Raw genomic sequence first — 24,102 nt, 5'->3', positions numbered from 1 at the left:
CAAACCAAACACACAGGAGACTGCTCCACGCACCAGAATATGACACACATTAGTTTATAGTAAGGACACAATTGCTGTGCTTGATTAGACTCAGTAGAGATCTCTGACCTTTTTGTTTTGTTTGGCACCTCATGTCTGGAGGTGTCTGTAGAGAAGTGGCTAATTTTACTACTCTATCCTTAGAATGTAGCATTGGCGAGGCGGTAGAGACATGGAGTAATAAGGGTTTTGGCAGGTGATAAAAACTCAAATGCTAGTGGTAAGAATGAGAGAGAAGCATGTTTCCTGCTACAGAAGTCTTGGTGGAGTATCAGCACTGGTGGGACACTCACTTTGTGTTGTCTGGAGTTAAAATTCCTCTAACGTGATTTTACTCGATCAGACCTCTGCTGCCATGGCTTTTGTTGCTGGGTGCCACCTCTCACCCCCATACTATGGTCTCCACTATCATGGTTTCCACTCCTATGGTCCAATCATGTAAAACAATATCCATGTTCTATTTGGGACTATAGAAAAAGAGCTAAAGAAGAGACTGAGTGTATAAATTTAAACTCCATGAAGGTGACTCTTATGTTTTTATATGGTCATACTTCACTGTATAGAACACCAGATGTAGAGAAATTCATCTTTATAGACAGAAGTTTCTGTCCTGCCTGGTCCTGCAGTCATTCAGTCCCAAAAAAACACACAGAGGCTTATATTAATTATAAACTGTTTGGCCTATTAGCTCAGGCTTATTATTAATTAGCTCTTACAACTTAAATTAGCCCTTAATTCTTGTCTATGTTAGCCATGTGGCTTGGTACCTTTTATCAGTTAGGTATTCTCATCTTGATTCCTCTGCATCTGGCTGGTGACTGACTCTCCTTTTCCTCCTCCCAGAATTCTCTTAGTATGGTTACCCTGCCTATACTTCCTGCCTGGCTACTGGCCAATCAATGTTTTATTAAACTAGTATGAGTGACAAATCTTTACTGTTTACAAGAGCATTTCCCACAACACATCTTAATGAATATATATATATACATATACATATACATATATATATATATATATATATATATATAGAGAGAGAGAGAGAGAGAGAGAGAGAGAGCTACACAGAGAGATAGCTCTTTGGAAGAAGGGTAACATTGGGAGATATGTCCGTCTCTGTATTCATGAAGTAGGCAGAAGTAGAGTCAATGTATTCTTTACTTTGGCTGTGATGGTGATATTTATTGTAGAGAAGACATGAAGAAAAACAGGATTGCAAAGGGGATGAACTCAGCTTTGGGCTGAGTTTGAGGCATGTGCATGGCCTAGTGGAGATGTTCAAAGGACAAGAGGATATATAGACCTTGGGTCCTGGAGTTTAACCAGGATTAGAGATAAGGATCAAGTGTACTGGCAATCCTTCAGGCCACAGGCATGAGTGACCTTCCTTGAGGAATTCAAGAGGTGCGGAAGGAGGCCACAGAAAGCTGCCACTCTTGCTTTGGTTTGTGCCACTACAGAATGCCTGGTTCTGGTAGTTTGTGAAGACAACATTCGCCTTCCTTGTAGTTTGGAGGCTGATATTATACAGTTATGAAGCTCTGTCTGTTCAGCCTCTGGTGAAGGCAATCTCTCTGCATCATAACACAATGGATAATAGGCAGAGGAAATGGCCCCAGGAAGAGAGGGACAAGTGCAGCTCATTTTGTGACAACTGGCTCTAGTCTCTGTGAGACCAGCCTTAACCCCTCTGAAGGAGGCGCCCATGACTTGCCCACTTTCTACCAGGCCCTGACCTACTAAGTTCCCACAACTCAACATGGCCATAATGGAGTCCAGGCTCCCATCCCAGAAGCCTTGGGAGATGTGTTTAATCACATTCAACTGACAGATATTATGGGGTGGTGAGGGAGAGAAGAGAAGGCACCAGTCTCAGGTGTAGTGGCATTTCAGACCGCCTGAAGATCTGAGAGTAAAACAGCCCCACTGCTCAGCCTCACAGACCAGGTTATGGGAACACACACCTTTAATCCCAGTAGCCACACTAGTTGCCGTAGAATTCAGGTGGTGCATGCTTTATGGTGGTGCATGCTTTATGGTGGTGCATGCCTTTAATCCCAGCCCTCGAGAAGATTGTAAAATGGGAGGAAACAGCTCTCAACACACAGTCTCATTCTGAGATTCTTGGAGGCGGGATCACCATTTCAGACTGAGGTTGAGGTAAGAGCCAGTGACTGGTTGCTTTGCTTTTTGGATCTTCAGGTTGAACCCCAATTTCTGACCCTGAGTTTTTATTAATCGTGCTTCACTCAGGAAGGAGCCCAGAGAGCTCAGAGGAATCAAAGGAAACCCTATGGGTTGGAATCACAGGGTTTTCAGTTCTTTGTGTGAGACATGGGCGCAAACATTAGCTCTTCTACTGGCTTTCCATATATGGTTAAAAGCTGCTTTGATTGGTAATGGATGCTGATATTACTTTCTTTTTAAAAAATATTTATTTATTATGTATACAATATTCTGTCTGTATGTCTGCAGGCCAGAAGAGGGCAGCAGATCTCATCACAGATGGTTGTGAGCCACCATGTGGTTGCCGGGAATTGAACTCAGGACCTTTGGAAGAGCAGGCAATGCTCTTAACCTCTGAGCCATCTCTCCAGCCCCCTGATATTACTTTCTACAAGTTAGTTGATGTATAGAGGAATTAAAATCATATATGCTTGGATGAACAGATTTTTCTCTTTAAGAAATAAGTAATTAAATTCTCTAGTCTTAAAATTTTACAGCATCATATAAAATGAAATGAAGTAAAATAACATCTAAACAAATTCATAGCTGGTTAGTTCTGGTATCTACAGCTAAATGACTAAATTATTAATCTCTTTCCCAAGGCAAACAGAACACTACTTCTTGTATTTATTGGCTTTTTATAGTTATTAAAAATTTTAAACCCAATTCCTAATATTTATTTATATTTTCTTTTGTGTACAAATGACGTGTATAATATAAACAGTAATTAAGATTAACATCCAGGTGCCCATAATGTAGCAAATAAAAATCATAAATTGTGCCACATTTTTTAGTAATATAAAATGTATTTTAAGTTAAATTTAGAGGTGGTAAAAAATCAAGAATTTTTTTTATTTATAGACTTTTGAAAAGAAGGAAGTGGAGATTTCTTCTTTCAGCCACAAATATCCATATTTATAGGTTCTTTCCCCCAATACATTATAGAAAAAAATTCCCATCTCCTTCTCTGATGAAAAATGAACCTGATTTCAAGCCTTCAACATCAAAGGACTTTCAATTGCTCCTGAATATGTTTCTTTCCATGATTCAATTTAGTAAACACAGACCAAGCACTGGCCCAGCCCCAGGCTTCGTGCTGAGTACCAGACAGCTGAAGATCCATAGATGAGAGCCCCTCTGCACAGGGAGATGAGGGAGGGGACAACCAAGCCACTGTGGCACTGGGCTGCAGCTGGTGTGCAGATCCTGGCTAGGAGGACTGGGCACTGGTGTAGAGGCTCCTGGTTCTGCTGGGGTGACAAGAGCTGCCGGAGGTGAGACCACAGTGCTACCGCTGACCTACCATCATCCTGTGTGGTCGCTGTGTTTCCAGCATCAGGTGCAGAAGAAGAGCGCACAGTAACTATTCAAAACCATCTCTAGAGGGAATGAGGAGTTCATGCCGGAAGGATCAGTAGGAGGAGGAGAAGAAAATGATCTGCGCTCTAGTCCACTGTTCTTCCTCCCTCCCTCCCATCCTTCCTTTCTCCCTCTCTCCTTCCTTCCTTCATTCCTCCTTACCTCCTTTTTCCTCCTTCCCGTCGTTCTTTCCTTCCTCCTTTTTGCCTCTTTCCTCCTTCCCTCCCTCCCTTCCTGCCTCCTTTTTTCTCCTTCCCCCTTACTTCCTTCCTCCCTCCCATCCTTCTTTCCTTCCTTCTTTTTGCCTGCTTCCTCCCTCTCTCCCTCCTCCCCTCCCTCCCTCCCTCCTCCCCCCCTTCCTCCCTCCTCCCCTTCCTCCCTTCCTCCCTCCTTCCTTTCTTCTTTGTTTTCTTTTCATCTCTTTTGGCCATTCAGAACAGAGCATTGCTTTCTGTTTTAAGCATTCTCCTCTCTGCTCTCGAACAGGATATTGACAGCTCAGATCAAGACAGATGGTGTGAATACATCATGTATCGTGGCCTGATCAGGTGAGCAAGGGCGTTTTTTTTTTATCTATAAATTCTAGGGTGCAAAGTGTGATGGAAGCAATTAATTTTTGCTGTTCTTTATAAATATTGATTATGTTGGTTACATTATTAAACAGTTTGGACATTTAATAGTTTAAGAAGACAGCAATGGTGGCACACGCCTTTAATTCCAGCACTTGGGAGGCAGAGGCTGGTAGATCTGTGAGTTCAAGGCCAACCTGCCTGGTCTTCAAAGTGAGAAATCTTGTCTTGAAAAACAAAAATAAAAACAAAGAAACAAACAAAAAAGAAGGCAGAAATAGTTAATCAAATTTAGTGATATCATAAGGGCACAGGATATAATTAATGCACAGTGAGAATGGTGCCATTGGGAGGTGCCCTTCCGATAGAGGAACCAGAGACTGCAGCAGTCCTGACACGGGTAGGGAATCACACTAGGGAAGCCGCCCTATGTATGGGGGTCAGAAGGGGATGAGGTAGTGGGTGACTCTTGTCATGGTGGGGAGGGGAGCAGATCTTGTAAGGTTCCATGGACCTTATTAAGGACTTTAGATATAAGCATAATGGTGACGTTATTGGCCCTTGGGCAACTCACCTGGGTGGTTCACGTACTTACTGAAGGGAGTTCGGGAAGCCATTCAGGGTCATTCTGGTTATAGAACTGACGCAAAGACGCTCCAGCCATTGTCGAGAGAGCTGTTGGAGGGCTGGCCTGACTATTGTTTCTGTTTCCAAAGGGCTGTGTGAAGAACACGCTGTGTCATAAAACATTTCATATCTAAGATTGACAGCACGGTTGCTGTTTTGTTCTGCATTCAAGCATTTGTCATAGGGATATCAGAATTCTAGAAAACCAGCTCTGATGTGGACTGAATAGGTATAACAGTGTGCATGCATGCGCGTGTGCGCGCGTGCATGTGTTACAGTTTATGCACTGATCTACTCTGGTTGCCCCAGAAAAATACCATAGAGTGAGTGGTTGGTTGAAATAAAAGCCACTCATATTCCCAAAAGTCTAGAACCTGCACAACCAAGGCAGCAGCTTGGTATCTGGTAAGGGTTCTCCCTTTGGGTGGCACATGGCTGCCTTCTTGCCCAGGGCTCACACAGCCCTTCCCTGGCACTCAGTCAAAGCGTTGTCTCTCCAACACCCAGTTCACTGCCCTGCACTGCATAGGCATAAATAATAATTGCACAGCAACGGGAGCCTCCATGCCTCAGGGGGTTGGTTATTCATACGGGCACATCCGTATCTTCAAGGACTTCAGGAATGTCTTTGATAGTCACATCTATGAAACAGGCTAGAACTTCAATTGGAGAATAAATAGCTCCAATGTATCTGAGACAGGGCTTCAGGATTACCAGGAGCTACAGTTCTGAGCTTAGCTCGAAGCCTTAACCGCTGTGACAGCTTAGATCCCCCACCTGACAGGGCTGCAACTCCTGTCCCTGCCTGCCCTGGAAAGGCGGGCTGTCTCCACCCACCCTGGCTCTTTGTTTCTGTTTTGTAGGTATGGACAACTTTAAGCCTTCCCCTCAGCCCACTCTGGCCGGAGCCCCTTTTCTTTAACTTTCCGCTAGTCTTTCCGCTTCAGCCTTCCCATGGCGCGTACTCCACACAGCAGCCACCACCCGTCTAACGGATTTCCCTTTCTCTCATCTCCTCTTGGATAGGAATAGCAGTCCTCATAGGTGTGTGCAAGGAAGGATTTTGTCATCTGCTTCCCCTCTCTCCCCGGTTCATCGCATTTCACATTCTCTCTTCAGTCCTGGTGCTGTAGAGTCCTCAAACTTTCAGCGCATGCTCCGTGAGGCGGCAGCTGTCTCTACCAATTGGCCCTCGTTACTCTCCGTACCTCTCTGTACTTTCTCTTGGGACTTATCTGCTGCCATCTAATAGATTTTATAGGTACGCACTTGTTTAATTTGTCCTCCAACTAGAGCAAAGGGTCAGTGAGAGCAAGGGCGTCCTTCCTTTGACCTCTTGCTTGCCACCCCAAAACCTAAAACGCTTCTGTGTAAATTTACTTCATCAAACCTGCAGGCTAGTGAAAATGATGCAGATATTTTTTTTGGAAGAGGTACAGGAACTCTAAATGGAGGAAAGCGAACTCTTTGGTGCTGTGGTTTCTCTGTCCTCCTGTCTGAGAACTTCACTACGACCTGTTTGGATAATCCCTATAAACTGTATTGACTTTTTTCCCAGAGAACTGAAAGCCCTAAGCCAAACAGGATGTGAAAAGTTTTTCAGACACATAAAATCTTTGATTTTACACTAGTAAATGTGCCTAGAAATCTGCATGCGGTGTTTGTATTTTGAAAGGTAAGAAAATTTAAGCATGCATACCTGTCATTCTGAAAAAAAAATCCAGTTATTAACTCAGAGCATAATTATATGGGCAGCACTCAGTGTAGACAGAACATTCATCTGAGTACAAACTAAAGCGAGATTGCTAAGTGGAGCTAATTAAAACTGTACATATTCCTTACTCACCATGCTATGAAAACAATATTTATGTTAACATTTAGGGTAATACATCAAGTTAAGCCCAATCATGAATCAGGAAGCCAAGGTAGAAATGAGAAACTAGCTTGATACAGAAGGTGGTAGGCGTAGAGTTCACTAATTTTGTTTGAGCCTTTGCTCTACAGAGGGTTTTTTTTGTTGTTGTTGTTGTTTGTTTTTCAAGATAAGGTTTCTCAATGTAGCTGGAACTTCATCTGTAGACCAGGCTGGCCTAGAACTCAGAGACCTGCCTGCCTCTGTCTCCTGGGTACTGGGATTAAAGGTGTGCACCACCACTGCCCTGCAAAGAACTGGTGTGTTTTTTGTTCTTTTCTGTTTTGTTTTTCAACAGAGAGTTTTCTCTGTGTAGCCCTGGCTGTCCTAGAACTCTCTCTGTAGACCAGACTGGCCTTGAACTCAGCTCCACCTGCCTCTGCCCCCCAAGTGCTGGAACTAAAGGCACGTGACACTACTTCCCAGCTTCATCAGAATATTTGTATAACGAGTTTTTGTTGTTGTTTTTTTTACAAACTGTTTCCATTTCTGCTCCAGGTTGGGTTACGCAAGAATCTCTCATGCAGAGCTGAGTGACTCTGAGATTCAAATGGCCAAGTTCAGGATCCCGGATGATCCTGCCAATTACAGAGACAACCAGAGAGTGGTCATAGACCACAGAGGACTTCCCAAGAGCATTCATTTCAACCCCAGGTGAGCGGGTGAGCACCTTTCTTGCTGGAGACGGCAGATACAAGCTGCCACACGCCCCTCCGGAGTCCAGATATCAACTCACAGGCGCTCAAAATTGTGGTAGATTCTAGAGGCTCATTTCAAGTAAGGGACTCATGATAAGATCACAATCTTTGCCTCCCAGGATGAAGAAATGTGTTGTAGCTCTAGCCTCAGGGAAAATGTCCCATTCTTGTCATTACCACTACTACCACTGCCATGATCATTGTTAGCATCACCCACTGCTACCACCATCAACATCACCATTATCATGACTGTGACGGTGAATATTTGAGGGTGAATATTCCAGCTCTGTTCTAGACTCTTGAAGAGTCCCCTCAGTTTAACTCGTTTGGTCGTTAACTGCTGTTACCAACATTTTATTGAGGAGGAAGCTCGGGCTGAGGGAGGCACTGCATTCGGCTTAAATGACTAGCCAGTGGCAGAGCTGTGGAGGAGGAAGGATGCCCATTAGCACCGCAGGGTTACAGCGTTTCTAGCCGGCTGCACCTTCCCTTCAGCCCTAGAGCCTTTGAAAACTGCACTATTTAGTCTTGCCCCAGATCAAGTCATTAGGACTCCCTGGGATGATGCTTGGGTTGGGGTCATAAATTGCTCTTCCTGGGTTATTCTAAGGGGCAGTTCACACTGGGACTGTGCAGTGTGGGTAATTCCCTTACCTCTCAGGCATTCTCCCATGAAAGAGATACTGAATTTCATTTTGTTTAGTTTTTCAGAGTGGTTATCTAAGAGATCTGTTTGTAGCCAAGCATATGATCAGAAGCGTGGGCTCTAATCAGTGCCGCGGTGGCTGGTGAGACCGTGCTTCCATGCCCCATCAGTCCACCGAGAATGCCCTTGACATTGTATCATTGTAGATTTCGACCTCACTAGCTCACAGCTGCGAAAATTTCTCAGACTTTGCCAGGGACGACACTACATTACACTTCGTTTGATTTGTTTACTTCCTTGTACTTCCTGAGAGGACTGGCCCAGAGTGTAGTGATTAAGGCAAGGAGAGGGAAAGCCAGCTTGGCTTTGTTACTGTGTTTCTCTCCTGCTGGGGACGTAAGGGGAAAGTGATGGTGGAGCCGGCCTTTCTGTTCTGTGGAGCGGCTGTAGAAAATACCCAGCTCCATATTGTTAGCCCAGCACTGGTTTCAACTTCAAAGTATAATTCCCAGGATGGAGAGATGGCTCAGAGGTTAAGAGCAGTGGCTGCTCTTTTAGAGGTCCTGTTCAATTCCCAGCAACCACGTGGTGGCGCTCAGCTATCTGTAATGAGATCTGGTGCCCTCTTCTGGTGTGCAGGTGTACAAGCAGGCAGAACACTGTTCATATTAAATAAATAAACTTTTTTTAATAGTGTAATTCCCACTGAATATATGTCACTTTCAGAACGTGTGTCTTAGTTAGGGTTTCTAGTGCTGCGATGAAACACACGACCAAAAGAAAGATAGGGAGGAAAGGGTTTGTTTGGTTTATGCTTCCACGTGACAGTTCATCCCCAAAGGAAGTGGGGACAGGAACTCAAGCATGGCAGGAGCCTGGAGGCAGGAGCTGATGCAGAGCATGGCGGGGTGCTGCTTACTGGCTTACTCCCCATGACTTGTTCAGCCTGCTTTCTTACAGCACGCAGGGCCACCGAGTCAGGAATGGCTCCCCCTGCAATGAGCGGGGCTCTCCCACTCGAGTCCTTAATTCAGAAAATGCCCTACATGCTCGCTTGCAGTCCGATCCAATGGAGGCATTTTCTCAAATAAGGCTCCCATCTCTTAATGATTCTAGTCCCTATCAAGCTGACATAAAACTAGCTAGTGCGGGGGGGGGGGGGGGGGGGGGGGGGGAGTCCATTTTTTTCCACTGAATGAGATGACTTCTTAAATGGAAAATAAAAATTTTAGCCAGAAAAGATTTTCTTGTTTCTTTATTCTTCATATACCAGGAGTGTGGCAAGAGACCAATAAACTATTTTTGGCAAACCACAACTGCAGATTGAGCCAAGACAGTCATGGCTGAGCGAGGTCTATTTTCTTTCTCAGTTACAAAAATAATGAAGGTGTTGGGGGAGGCTCGCCTTCATTACAAAATCGTGCCCAAGACACTTAATATATATTCTCTCAGTAGTCTTAAATATTCACTGTGTCATTATTAACTCTGGTCACCATGCCTTTGAGTAGCATGTCCTTTGACCTGTGTCTTCTCCCAGAGAGCCCCAGGCAGCCAATGTTACTGTTCTCGCTGCTTCTGCAAGTATAACTTTTAAAAAGGTCTACATGTAATGCTAAAAACAAAACAAAAAAACAAGGCAGGCCATGGTGGCACAAGCCTTTTATCCCAGTACTCAGAGGCAGAGGCAGGAGGATCTCTTGAAGTTTGAGGCCAGCCTGGTCTACAGAACAAGTTCCAGGACAGCCAGGGTCACACAGATAAACCCTGTCTTGAAGAAACAAAACAAAAACAAAAACAAAACAAAACACCAAAAGTTCTCCACATAGTTGAGACCATGCTTTTCATGCTCACTCTCTCCCTCCCCCAAACCCTTTCTCCTGAGGCTCAAACTGGGATTGGCACAGTCCAGACAAGCACTCGGCCAACAAGCCTCACGTCCCTGTTTTGTTTTTCTCTTTCTCTCTGAAACAGGGTCTCACTACGTAGCTCAGGCTGACCTTGAATTTGCTGTATAATCCCAGCTGGTTTTAAACAGACAATTCTCCTGCTTCTGTTTTCCAAGGGCTGAGATGACAGCTGAGCCCCGGATGTCCAGTTAGTTCCCTGGCCATACAGCCTCTAAGTTCATCCATGGTACTGCAGACACAGCCCTTCCTTCTTTTCTTTTTAAAAAACTATTTATTTATTTATTTATTTATTTTGTATACAATATTCTGTCTGTGTGTATGCCTGCAAGCCAGAAGAGGGCAGCAGACCCCATTACAGATGGCTGTGAGCCACCATGTGGTTGCCGGGAATTGAACTCAGGACCTTTGGAAGAACAGGCAATGCTCTTAACCGCTAAGCCATCTCTCCAGCCCCGTGCCTTCTTTTCTTTTCTTTTTTTTCCCCCTTTGGATTTTCAAGACTGGGTTTGTCTGTAGCTTTGGAGCCTATCCTGGAACTAGCTCTTGTAGTCCAGGCTGGCCCCAAACTCACGGTGATCCGCCGCCTCTGCCTCCTGAGTGCTGGGATTAAAGGCATGCACCATCATCGCCCGCCCTAGTTCCTTCTTTTCAAAAGCTGAATAATATCCCAGTGTGTGTGGACACAACTCAGTCTTGTGTGTTATCATTCCTATTTCCCCGGGAGCTGTTCTTAGTCTTTGAAATAGTTCCTCACTAGCCTGTAGTTCACCGATTAGGCTAAACTGACTGGCCAGCCTGCCCTGCTGTCTGCCTGGCCACACACATGCCACCAAACACATGCCACCACACCTGACTTTTTTTTTTTTTTTTTTTTTTTGGTTTTTCGAGACAGGGTTTCTCTGCAGCTTTTTTAGAGCCTGTCCTGGAACTAGCTCTTGTAGACCAGGCTGGCCTCGAACTCACAGAGATCCGCCTGCCTCTGCCTCCCGAGTGCTGGGATTAAAGGCGTGCGCCACCACCGCCCGGCTCACACCTGACTTTTTAAATGTGGGTCCTAGGAATCAAACTCAGGTCTCCATGCTAACCCAGCAAGCATTTCGCTGACTGAGGTATCTCCACAGAACACTTTAAATTCAAATTTGAAGTTAGCATATGAAATGATGGGCTCCATTATGGCATTTTCAAATATATATATATATATATATATATATATATATATATATGTCATACACTTAGTTCCTATTTATCATTTCCCCCTTTTAACTCTCCTTCCCCCAGACAGTGGGATAGCCTGTCACACGCATTCATCACTATCTCTCCCTTACCGCCTCACCCTCCTCAACATCTCCCCTCCCCTCTCATGCTCCCCTTTATAACTTTAATCACACACACGCATGCACACGCACACACACATGCACACACGTGAAAGCACATTTCCATCTCTAGTTTACACATTTAATCATGTGGCATCAGTCTTCCTGAGTCTGGTTTATTTTGTTTAACGTAATGATTTCCAGTTACATCTGCTTCTCTGCAGGTGATGTCAGTTTTTCTCTGTGACTGAATGAAATTCCTCTGTGTGTGCACCACCTTTTTTCCTTTCTTTAGCCACTCCTAGGTTGAAGGTCATCGAGGTAGGCTCCATTTCCTAGCAATTGTGAATAGAGAGGAAAGAAACGTGACTGTGCAGGGGTCTCTGTGGAGTGTCCATCTAGCGCCTTTTGGGCAGATACCCAGGAATGGTATGGATGGGTCATAGGGTAGTTCCAGTTTTAGCATTTTGGAAAGGCTGCACCTTGATTTTTTCCATAACGACTATACACGCTTGCACTCCCTCCGAGAGACCGGAAGTCCCCTTCCATAACGACTATACACACGCTTGCGCTCCCTCCTAGAGACCGGAAATCCCCTTCTTTCCCCACAGCCTCGCCAGCGCTTGTTTCCACGGTAACAGACATTCTGATTGGGATAAGATGGAATCTCTAGTTTTAATTTTCATTTCCCATGTGATTAAGGGTATTGAATACTTTTTCAAATATTTATTGGCCTTCTGTGTTTATTGACCTTCTCTTGAGGCCTGTCTATTCATTTGATTAGCCCACTTATTGATTGGATGATTTTCGATGTTTAAATTTTGCAGTTCTTCGGGTGCTCTGAATATTAATTACCTGACTGATGTGTAGTGGGAAAAGATTTTTTTTTCAAATTCTGAAATGTTTTTTCGAATTCTCCGCCCTTTGGTGATGGCTTCACTTTGGGCACAATCTCTGAGTTTCATGTGCCTCCCCTCTTGTTGATTTTTGACTGTGGAGCCCGTGTCAGAAAGCACCTGTATCTTGACATGCTTACCCGTGTTCTCCTCCTCCTCCAGCAGTTTCAAAGTTTCCAGCTTTCCTTCAGGCCTCCAGTTGATTCTGAATCGATCCTAGGGCAAAGTGAGGCTCCAGTTTCCTTCTTGCACACATGAAAATTCACTTTTTCCGGACCACTTGTTTTTTTTTTTTTTTGTTTGTTTTTGTTTTTTTGTTTTTGGTTTTTCGAGACAGGGTTTCTCTGCAGCTTTAGAGCCTGTCCTGGAGCTAGCTCTTTTAGACCAGGCTGGTCTCGAACTCACAGAGATCCGCCTGCCTCTGCCTCCCGAGTGCTGGGATTAAAGGCGTACGCCACCACTGCCCGGCTCGGACCACTTGTTGAACAGACTGGTTTCCCCCGTGTTTTTGTTTTTGTTTTGAAACCTTGTTGAAGATGACGTGGCTGTAGCTGTGTGGGTTGATTTCTGCATCTTATATTCTGTTTCACTGATTTACATGTTTGTTTCTGTCCAAGTACTAAACAGTTTCTGGGGGAAAAAGAAAAGAAAAAGTTAAAAATTAGAGAGTGGGAGGGGAAGAAAAACAAAGAATAAACGGACACAAAAAGAGAAAGGTTAAAGATTGCCCAGTAATGATAAATGTACAAACAAGATCAAATGAACGAATGAAAGCTTTTTGAAAAGATTTCTTAATTTTATTTTATGTGCAAGTGTTTTCCTACATATATGTATGTAAACCATGTATGTGCTGTTGTCCATGGAGGGCCTATGAGTACAGGGCCCCCAGAGCTGGAGTTAGGGATGGCTGTGAACTCTTGCTGTCTGGGGGACCAGCATCCAACAGCACTGGGCTCAGAATGAATTCATGGCATTGGCAGATACTCAGTTTTTCTTTCTGAGGGGGTTAAGGGAAAAAACACTCACACACTCTCTTCATGGTTTCCTCCAAACCTTCTCTTTATTCTTCGTTTGTAGTTTCTGTTCCTTTTCTCTTTCTTGTTGTTTTCCTAACTCTGTAACTCTCTCATTCCTGATGTTTTCCTTTTAGCCCATTCTAAGTCTCTCTAACTTTCTCTCTATTCTTTCCCTTACAGCTTACATACCCCAGCAAAATCTTCCAGGCAATATAAATATTACAACGTGGTTACATTCTGTTTGTCAAGTGAATGATTACAACGACTACAAAATAAACAGTAAAGAACAGCATGTTTTTTATGTCCCTTACATGATCAAACATTTTACACGTTACAGGTGAAACACAAGTCATCCCAGGAACCCATGTACTTTCATACCCAAGCAGTTTGTTATAGATTAACTGTGTGGACAAGCAAGGTATTCAGCTAATGGTATTTGGGCTGCTTTGTTCTTGTTCCCTTAAAGAGTTCCCCACACAGCTATGTGCCTTTTTAAAACTTTAGATTGTCTTCTTGGAGTTTTCACCTCAAAGCCATCCTTAAGTTATTTTCAAAGCTTTGTTTCAGCTGTGTTGCACTCCAGAAACTCCCAACATTAAGGTTAAAAGAATTTAAGCTAGCTGCGCTGCTGGTACTCAATTGTTTTTCTTAGTCTTTAACCTAAGCCACCGTCTATAAGGCTCCTCAATAGAAACTCATGTGTTGTAGCTGGGTGACACTTCCTTGTTTATATTTTTAATCTTCAAAACTATTTAAACTAACATTATTATTATCAGCTAGGCAGTTCAGCTTAGGAAGAAATCACCTTCATAATAATCCACAAGTAAAATGCCCAGTAGAATGGGATGTCTCCATGAGATAAACACACTCCATTACAGGCAGTGGGGTTCTCCTTGCACCCATTCACACCATGCCAGATACCAGAGGCAGATGGAAGCAGCAAACATTGAAAGGCACAGCAGAAGCAAAGGACACTTCGGGGTCTGTGGTCTCGGGGACTTGCCCATTCAAGATTCACCCATCAGGAAGTTTCCTTCTGCTATGATGACACTTTGAACTTCAGTTGCTACCTGCTGCTCCTCAGTCAAGGGTGACTGATAACCTTGAACTCTTGATTGTTCTGCACCCACCTCTTCCTAACCACAATTCCAGTCCCACACTGAGTGTGCGCAGTACGGGTACTGCACCCAAGGCTGCTGGTATGCTAGGCAAGCCTTCTACCAGTTGAGCCCCAGCCCCAGCCCCAGCTTATCATGTTCTTTGGTATGCTGACTCTTCCGATTAACCAGGTCATGGGGAGGCAGCGTTAGTCTGCCATCTTGCAGGGCCATCTCTTTCCTGTTTCCTTGGTTAGTGATCTGCAGCATTTCCCCATATAACTGTCAGCTGTTTGTCTTTTTTGTTTGTTTGTTTGCTTGTTTTGTGTTTCAGAAATGTCTATTTCGCTCCTGTTTTTTTCTGTTGGATTTTCTGACTACAAAATGCATTTATCTGAAGGGGTCTCTCATTTGCGATATTTTGGAAGAGTCTGAGAAGGACTGGCATTAACATTGAGTGTTGCATAGACGATATCAGCAGAACCAGGTCTTGAGTTGAGTTTTTTGGAGTGGGGGCGGTGTGGATAACTGACCTAGTCTTCATACTCATTACTAAGCTGTTTATACTTGACAGTTATTTAAAATTTCATCTTGGTAGATTGCATATTTCTGTGGATGAATCCATTCTAGGTTATCTAGTTTATTAGCAGATAATTGCTCATGGTAGATTCTGGTGATCTTTGGCATTTCTGTGATAACCTTCACTCATAATTTTTTTGAGATTTCTCTTTATTGTTAGAAAGTGTGGCTAAAGGTTGATCAGTTTTTCATTCTTTTCTAGAGGCTGACCCTCAGTCTCTTTGATCTTCTGTTTTTCTATCTTCTCATTATTTTGCTCTGATCTTTGTTATTTCTTCCATTAACTCAGGGCATGGTTTATTCTTTTTCTAGCTTACTAAGGCATAAAATTCTCTCTTTAAGTTTTCCCCCCATAATCCATATAGTTATTGCTGCAGACTTCTCTCTTAAAAACCACTCATATATGCATGCTTTGGTATGTTGTATTTCCATTTTAACTCACATTAATATTTTATTTTTTCTTTGTTATTACTCCTTTGAATCATTGGTCATTTGTGAATAGGTTGTTTTAATAATTTCTCCACATTTGTGAATCCTGAAATTTTACCTCTGGATACAGTTTCATATTACTGTGTTTAGAAAGGATGGTTGATATGGTTCAAGTGTTCTTAAGCTTACTAAGATGTGTGTGTGTGTGTGTGTGTGTGTGTGTGTGTGTATGCTTGACCAAAAAGCCATCTAGAGAATGTTCCATGTGAGAGTTTGAAAAGAATGTTTAATCTGTTACCTTAATTGAAATATATATGTTGAGTTCACTTTGCTTTAGTACAATGTTGAATCTGCTTTGCCCAGCATCTGTTGCTGAAAATAGCTATTGAATTCCTCTTCTATTAATGCCTTCTTTTATAGAATCCCTTTTTATGTTTAGGCACCCTGAGTATACAGATACTCACAATTGTTACCTCTCACTGATGAACAGAGTCCCTTATCATTACATAGTGACCTTCTTTGTCTCTTGTGGCAGTTTTTGATTTAAAGTCTATTGTATTGTCTATAAGTATAGCCACTCTGTTCACTCTTAGTTGCCATTTGAATGGAGCATCTTTGCAGCCCTTCACTTACAGCCCCCATATGCTATTAAAGCTAAATTGAGTCGTACAGGCAGCTTATAGTTGGATTTCAAAGAACAAAACAAAACAAAATACAACCTCACTTGATTGCAAACTGTTTCATGGACAGAAAATGTGATCCATTTACATTTAGAGTAATTGATAGAACTCACAGTTGCCATTAAACAATAGATTTTTTTTTTTGGTTGCTTTGTGGTTCTTTTATTGAATTCTTCTTCTGATGGCTTCCTTTTTTTTTTTTTTACTAGATTTATCTACTGAAGATTTTTCTTTGTAGTTATATGAGGCTTACACAAAACATCTTATAACTCTGCTAAGACCATATCTACCCTTTCCCCCTCCCCTCAAATTCCCTCCCCATTTCTTTTTTTCTTTTCTGTCTTTCTTTCTTATTTATTTATTTATTGGTTTTCCGAGACAGTGTTTCGCTATAGCTTTGGAGCCTGTCCCAGAACTCACTTTGTAGACTGAGCTGGCCTCGAACTCACAGAGATCTGCCTGCCTCTGCCTCTGCCTCCTGAGTGCTGGGATTAAAGGCGTGTGCCACCACCACCTGGCTCTTTCTAGTACTTTTATCACTCACCTGAGTTCTTTAACCTTTCCAAAGGTATTTTTGCTTGTGGATAGTTGTTTAAACTGATGTTTCTATGAGGGAATGAGCATTGGAAAGCCTCACTCTGTCATCTTGCTGACCTCATATTTGTATATATTTATAGACCGTGCAATAATGTAGATCATTAATTCTTAATAAATGTAGGAAAATATATAATAATCTATCTATACTTACACACACAAGCATACATGTATGAATGTGTGTTTCCTTTTTGTGAATCTGCTGTTACTCATCCAAGTCGTATGTTATGGACTTTCTTCCACAATATTCTCCCTGAAACATTTTCATGATTGCATAAATAATATTCATTGTATGGATTGCTGAATTTTAGTTAATCAGTTTAGTTGATTTTGCACATGGATTCTCTCATTATTGCCAAAAGTCTTCCAAAAGCTCTTTCTTATGTCCTTCGACACATTTTTTTCTTACTTTCTGAGGATTTAGTTGTAGGTGAAGAACCACAGAATCAAAGATTCTGCAAAATTTTACCATCTTCACTCTCACCTTGAGGTGGTGAAGTGAACAGACTCCTGGCATCTGCAGCACAGAGACTAACTGGTTAGCATGGTTGCCAAGGTAGTGAAGACAGTCCCTGGCTTCACTGTCGTGGTCTTTGCTCTCCGTGCCCTGAGTATTACGTCCCTTCAACCAAGGCTGTGTGATTAGTGATCCTTCGGGGAAGCAAAGGGAATCTGCAACACTTGTGGGCAATTTAGAAGCTCTGAGCCAAAGCAGATTTTGTATAGGCACAAACACATGAGGATAAAACCTCAGGTGCCTATCAGGCAGATGGTATTCAAGCCCAGGAAAACTCCCACGTTTTCCCAGCAGCATTATCGACTAACTGATGGTCCCTGAACGTCTGTGCTTTAGAAATGTTCTGTTATTGGGGAGAGTGGGTTGAAGTTAAGATGTCAACCTGCTTTTCCCACAAATCCTTTGTAATTTCTCTTTCATCTGATTCATTACTTGCTGTTTTGTGGATTGATATTATCAATACTCATGCTGTGATAACTAGATAAAAATACTGTAATTATGGTTGAAATTCTCCGGAAGAACACCCTGCTTTCTGCACACTTTTCCCATGGTGGTTATTTGTCTTTTAGATTTGGCTCCTACAAAGAAGGACACAATCATGAAAACAACCATCGTTTTCACATGAACACTCCCAAATACTTCGTCTGAACCCTTTTAGACAAGGAGTCGTCGTCGTTGGCCGGGGCAAGTTTGTAACAGCTCAAAGAAGAGTTGAATGAGAATGGCAGGATACACGTGATGAACCTCAGGAGTTAGAAAGGGTGACATCATGCAGCGGGAATCCCATCAATTCATAAACTATGCGGCTTAATAAAGGCATCTCTCTGAGTTACTTTTATTAAAAAGAACTGTGTGATAATATAAGAAAATTAAGCTCAGGGCTGGAACTAGAGCTCAGTGGTAGAGTGCTTGCTTGCCTGGTTTGCATGGTTTCTAGGTTCAATTACCAGCATGGCCAGAGATAAAGGCAGCAGGGTGAGGGAAAAAAGAAATCACTAACTTGTGATTGTTCTAGCAACACTTGGCCGAGGGAAGATGGATCAGTGGGTAAAGTGCTTGGTGTGTAAGCATGAGGACCTGATTGGATCCCAGCACCATGTAAAATACGAGGTGTGGCACCATGACTACATAATCCCAGTGCTAGGGAGTGACAGAGAGACAGGTTCTGGGGTGGGGAGCACTCCCCCATAATCCCAGTGCTGGGGAGTGACAGATTGACAGACCCTGGGGGAGCACTCCTCCATATTCCCAGTGCTGAGGAGTGACCGAGAGAGACAGGTCCTGGGGGGAGCACTCCCCCATGATCCCAGAGCTGGGAAGTGACAGACAGACAGGTCCTGGGGGGAGCACTCCCCCATAATCCCAGAGCTGGGAAGTGACAGACAGACAAGTCCTGGGGGAGCATTCCCCCATAATTCCAGTCCTGGGAAGTGACAGAGCGAGACAGGTCCTTGGGCGGGGACTGGTCACTAACCAGCCAATCTAGCCAGTCAGAGAGAACTAGCCTTAGTGACAGACCTTGTCTCAAGAAAGTGGAGGGCCTGAGAGAGATTACTCAGTGGTTGAGAGCAGTGGTTACTCTTTCAAAGGACCCAGGTTCTCAGCACCTACATGGTAGCTCACATTTTTCTGTAATTCCAGTTCCAGGGGATCTGACACTCTCACACAGACATACATGCAGGCAAAACACCAATCTACATAAAATAAAAAAAATTCTAAAAACCCAAAATGTTAGAATAAATAAAGTGGAGAGTGATAGAGGAAGACACTTAAGGTCAACTTCTGGTGTCAACACACATACACACACACAGACCTACAAAATACACACACATATGCACACACATACATACATGCACATACCTACATATATACACACATACATACACACATATACACACATACACACATGCACGCACACATGCACACACACATGCATGCACATGTCCTACTGGTATAGATAAAATAATTTTATTTCTATCAATAATCTTAGGGGAGAGACAATATGTGTCAAATTATTTCTCCAGTGTTTTCAGATACACTCTACAGCATACAAAGAGTGAGCATAAACCACTGTCAACAGAAACAACAGACAAGAGAAACAGACCTGCTGACACTTCCAATATGAGATTTATGAGGTCCAGAATAAAACAACTACAATTCCCAGGAACAAGACATGCTTGGAGGTTTTGGCAAGAGACTAAAAGTGTAAAGACTGACCTAACAGATTGGAGAAGAGAGAAAAATAAATCCCAGAACTCAAAAAAAAGAATGCAAATTGAAATGATTTAACATCAGAATAAACAAATAGTTGAAGGAAATTTGTGAGCTGGAAGATAGGTCAGAAAACAAAAACAAGGGCTGGAGAGATGGCTCAGAGATTAAGATTAAGAGCATTGCCTGCTCTTCCAAAGGTCCTGAGTTCAATTCCCAGCAACCACATGGTGGCTCACAACCAGCTGTAATGAGGTCTGGTACCCTCTTCTGGCCTTCAGGCATACACACAGACAGAATATTGTATACATAATAAATAAATAAATAAATAGACAAATAAATAAATAAATAATTTAAAAAAAAGAAAACAAAAACAAAACAAAACAAAACCCCACTGATCCAGAGGTGGAGAGCCAAACTCAATACAAACTCAAATGCACTGTTTAATATCTACCTTTCTTGTCTCTACCAGGACACATGTTAACTGCTCCACTGATCCTCTTATGTAACAGGTGTGCTCTGTTCGAGTCAAGTGCACAGCTCTAGCCACACAGAGTGTGTAACATTAGTGTTATACAATCTTCCTTACCTCATGCCCAGTACTCCAGGGCCTCTACCCAGCATTGTTCACTGATGCTGGCTGCTGCTAGTTTCCAGGATAAGATAATGGCCCTGGGGGTGGGGGAGAGGTATGGCTGGCCCGTTTCTCTGCTCGCAGACCCTTTGTAGCACTGGTATTACATCGCTGTGGGGATGGAGACACCGGTTTTGTGGTAAATTGTGTGGCTGCCATCCTGGGCACTGATGATGGCTGTTTTGGAGCCAATGGGACAGTGACTGAGATCACTAACTGCTGTAATCTGTGAGCTCAGCACAATGCCATATGGTCTCAGCAGTCATTTTATGATTTAGGAGGAAACCTATAGTGGTTAAATAATTTCTATAAAAATCGGGGTTTCTTGCTAATGGTAGCACCAGAGCCAGTGTTCTACAGTTGAACCCAGGACCAGGAGTTGTCGTGGGGCCTAGTTCCTTCCCTTTGTAGACAAGAGAGTATGCAGATCATCCCTGTTTGCTCTGCTCATCAACAGAGTGAAGCACTACATAAATATTTTTCCAGTATTTTTTTCATAACTGAAACTTCCTAATAATATCTCTGTAAACAATTTTTAATATTTTTGGCACTTATCCATTTTCTTCTTGTAAAGTGCAGCTGGATGACAAGATGTTGCCATTGGTTTCAGACTTTTTTTTCTGTTGAAGATGAGAATAACATTTGTTTTCTATTTCCACTTATTTTTGATGCTACTTTTTTTTTTCCTTTTTTTTTTTTTTTTTGGTTTTTCGAGACAGGGTTTCCCTGTAGTTTCTAGAGCCTGTCCTGAAGCTAGCTCCCGAGTGCTGGGATTAAAGGCGTGCGCCACCACCGCCCGGCTCTTGATGCTACTTTTAAATTTCTATTTCTCCCATTCTTCTATTGAACTATAACTCTGGTATATCTTTATGAAGTGTATTTTCATAACTTATTACAGGAGTGCAATATATGACAAATTAGCCAGAGTGAAAAGCAATTCTATTGCCTTGGAACTCAATCATTTTCATGTGCCAGGATATATATATGTGTGTGTGTGTGTGTGTGTGTGTGTGTGTGTGTATGGCAGTCGTTTGGAAATGATCAAGGCTTGCTTTAACCAATAGCCACAGTGCTATGCTATCGGAACCCAGACTTGCACTCCAGGTCCCTTTCTTTAGCTACTTCCTGCTCCCCTCACACTTGGCCGTCTCTTGTGACCATGGCTCTGCTGCATCCCTCTGCATGAGTGACTTTACAGTTTTTAGCTAGTGAGTTCTTTGACAATTCCTACGTGCACATAATGCTGTCTGGTTATTCTCCTGCCCTGGCTCTCTCTACTCCCCATGCCTACCCTGACCTCCACACTGTCCCTTTCTAAGATCCACGACCATTGGTTTGTTTTGCAACACATTTAGCTTAATCAGCGCCATCTCTATGACCTTGGGATATGATGTGAAATCATATCAGTGATTTTTAAATATCAGTTGGAATTATTTTTAGCCTCCCCCCCCCCTCTGTCATCTGTTTCTTTACACTTTTAGTTCCTTGCCGAAATGTTCAAGCTTGGCTTGTCCTTGAACCAGGGAAGTGTACATAACTTCAGGTTGACTGTTTCATTTTCCACAAGTGTGCCCTTTGGGAAATAAACCTGATAAGCCAGGGACTCCCAACCTGGGAATAGAGGGTAGGCTGTGGAAGACAGAATCCTATGATAGAAAATGAATGCATGCGAATCCAGTTTATACCGGCTATACTCCTGGCAGTTGCTGCCTCCAGGCTCTTTTTTTTTTATTAAATATTTCCGCCTCCCATTTACCTCCCCCTCCCCCCTCCACTCCCCCTCCCTCTCCTGTCCGAAGAGCAGTAAGGGTTCCCTGCCCTGTGGGAAGTCCAAGTTCCTCCCCATTCCATCCAGGTCTAGGAAGGTGAGTATCCAAACAGGCTAGGCCCCCCTAAAACCAGTATGTGGAGTAGGATCCAAATCCAGTGCCATTGTCCTTGGCTTCTCAGCAGCCCTCATTGTCCGCCATATTCAGGGAGTCTGGTTTTATCCTGTGCTTTTTCAGTCCCAGCCTCCAGGCTCTTGAATCCTTCCTACTTCCTCTTTAATAATGGAATGTTTTCAATGAATCTGGCAACTCAATGGCCTCCGATTTTTTCATTTATCTTTAAATGCTAGATGCCTTTTAAATGATAGAATTTGGGGACAAAGAAAGAGACAATTAAAAATGGAAGGTACTTATCTTCAGTATAATTGATGTATTGGGATATTGAATTTGCCTTATTTTAATCATTTGGGACAGTACAGTAGCCTTCCTTGTCCATAGGTTGTTATGTTTTTTTCCTTTCTGTGCCTTCAATTCCTTAAGTTTAACTGTGTCTGGAAAAATTCAATGGAAAACCCCAGAACTAAACACAGGTTTAAAATTCGACAGTGTTCTGAGTAGTTTGGTGAAGCCCTGCAAATGCACCTCTGTCCAGCAATATCCCTGCTGTGTGTGCTGCTCACCCCGTAGTCGGCAGCTTTCTTGATCATCAGATCCACTGTTATAGAAACACATTGTGTTTGGGTAATTTCTATCTCAAAAAAAATGTAATGAAATATAAATATACAAATAAATAAAATAATAAAAATGAAAAATGCATTTATTTGTGTGAGGGGACACACACATGCCATGGCTCACACGTAGTGGTCAAGGGCAGTGTGTGGGAGTCAGTTCTAATCTTCTGCTATGTAGATACTGAGAATCAAGGTCAGGTCATCAGATTTGGTGACAAGTGCCTCTATCCACTGTTGTCACCTACCCACTGAACCATCTCACTGACTTAAGTAATCTTGATTCTGTTCTCCTAATGTTACCAAGGTACAAGAGTAGGGTTTCTGGCAATTTGGAGATGCTAAAGAGAAGCCATGAGGTGCTTCCCTTAAGGGAAAGGGGGAAAGAAAGTGCTATAAGATATTTTCAAAGAGACTGTATATACTTAATTTGTTAGTCTGTACTATGTACAATAATAACTCAGTTTTAGTTTTTGATGTGGGAGGGTCTTCTGTTTGAGTTGATTTCATTGGTTAATGAAGAAACTGCCTGGCTCATTTGATTGGCCAGCCCTTAGGTAGGCGGAGTAGACAGAACAGAATGCTGGGAAGGGAAGTTAATAAATCGTCATGCCTCTGCTCTCTGAGCCAGACCGCCGTGCCTCTCCTCAGGGAGACAGATGCGATGAAGCCAGCCGACAGGTCAGATGTGCTGAATCCTTCCTGGTAAGATACCACTTCGTGGTGCTACACAGATTATTAGATATGGGTTAGTCAAGATGTGAGTAAGAGGCTGAAACTAATGGACCAGGCAGTGTTTAAATGAATGCAGTTTGTGTGTTGTTATTTCTGGGGCTAAGCTAGCCAGTGGCTGGGAACAGGGCGGCAGGATCGCAGCCCACAGCTCCCCACTACAAGTTTTGGTTATTTTTATAAAATTACTATGCCTGACTTAGAAATTTATCTTTATAATAGTTATGTAGGTATAGAATAAGACCTATATATAGAATATACGTGAGATTGATAGATGATAGTTGGATAGATGATAGATAACAGAGATAGACACACAGAATTTGGTACAATTTAAGGTTCCAGCATTTGTTGAAGGCCTTGGGGTATATCCCTTACAGTAAGAGATAAGAGTGGGGCCGTGATACCTATTTTGATTTTTGTGGATTAGAAAAGCATTTGATTACCATGACTCCAGCTTCCTATGCTCAAACATCAATACAATTTCATGTGCTCATTCTCTCTCTTACAAAACTAATCTGTATTAAGGAGCTTTTGAAGAGTGAATGCCTTGAGCTCACTTTAGTATATGAGCTTTCAAATAATTAAGTAATGGTGAAATCAAAACACTGAAGGAGATGTGGAGCCAGCTGTGGGGTCTACACCTGAAAACTATCACCAAAGAGCCCGTGGCAAGAGAATTTTGAATTTGGGGGTTAACACGCATTACAGAGTTAGTTCCAGGTTAGCCTCCATTTTGGGCTAGATAGTGAAATACAGTCTCAAAATAACCCCCAAATAAAAAATGAAATAATTAAGTTGGGCAGTGGTGGTATACACCTTTAATTCCAGCACTTGGGAGGCAGAGACAGGGTGATCTCTATGAGTTTAAGGCCAGCCTGGTCTACAGAGCGAGTTCCAGGACAGCCAGGCTGTTACACAAATAAACGC

General features: G+C 42.8%; 1 protein-coding gene across 1 annotated transcript in view; it reads left to right on the top strand.

Annotated features, from left to right (window-relative positions):
- Cwh43 (cell wall biogenesis 43 C-terminal homolog) overlaps positions 1-17,749 on the top strand; it is a 49,146-nt gene extending 31,397 nt beyond the window's left edge. The window contains exons 14-16 of the mRNA XM_038315427.1: positions 4,108-4,169; positions 7,228-7,383; positions 17,671-17,749. Coding sequence (XP_038171355.1) covers positions 4,108-4,169; positions 7,228-7,383; positions 17,671-17,749 — 297 coding nt within the window. The remainder of the gene's footprint in view (positions 1-4,107; positions 4,170-7,227; positions 7,384-17,670) is intronic.
- The last annotated feature ends 6,353 nt before the right edge of the window (positions 17,750-24,102 follow it).

Source organism: Arvicola amphibius, chromosome 1 (assembly GCF_903992535.2).
Source record: "Arvicola amphibius chromosome 1, mArvAmp1.2, whole genome shotgun sequence".
NCBI classification, from domain to species: Eukaryota; Metazoa; Chordata; class Mammalia; order Rodentia; family Cricetidae; genus Arvicola; species Arvicola amphibius.
The sequence above is the reverse complement of the archived record's forward strand: the minus strand, read 5'-3'. Positions and strand labels throughout refer to the sequence as shown.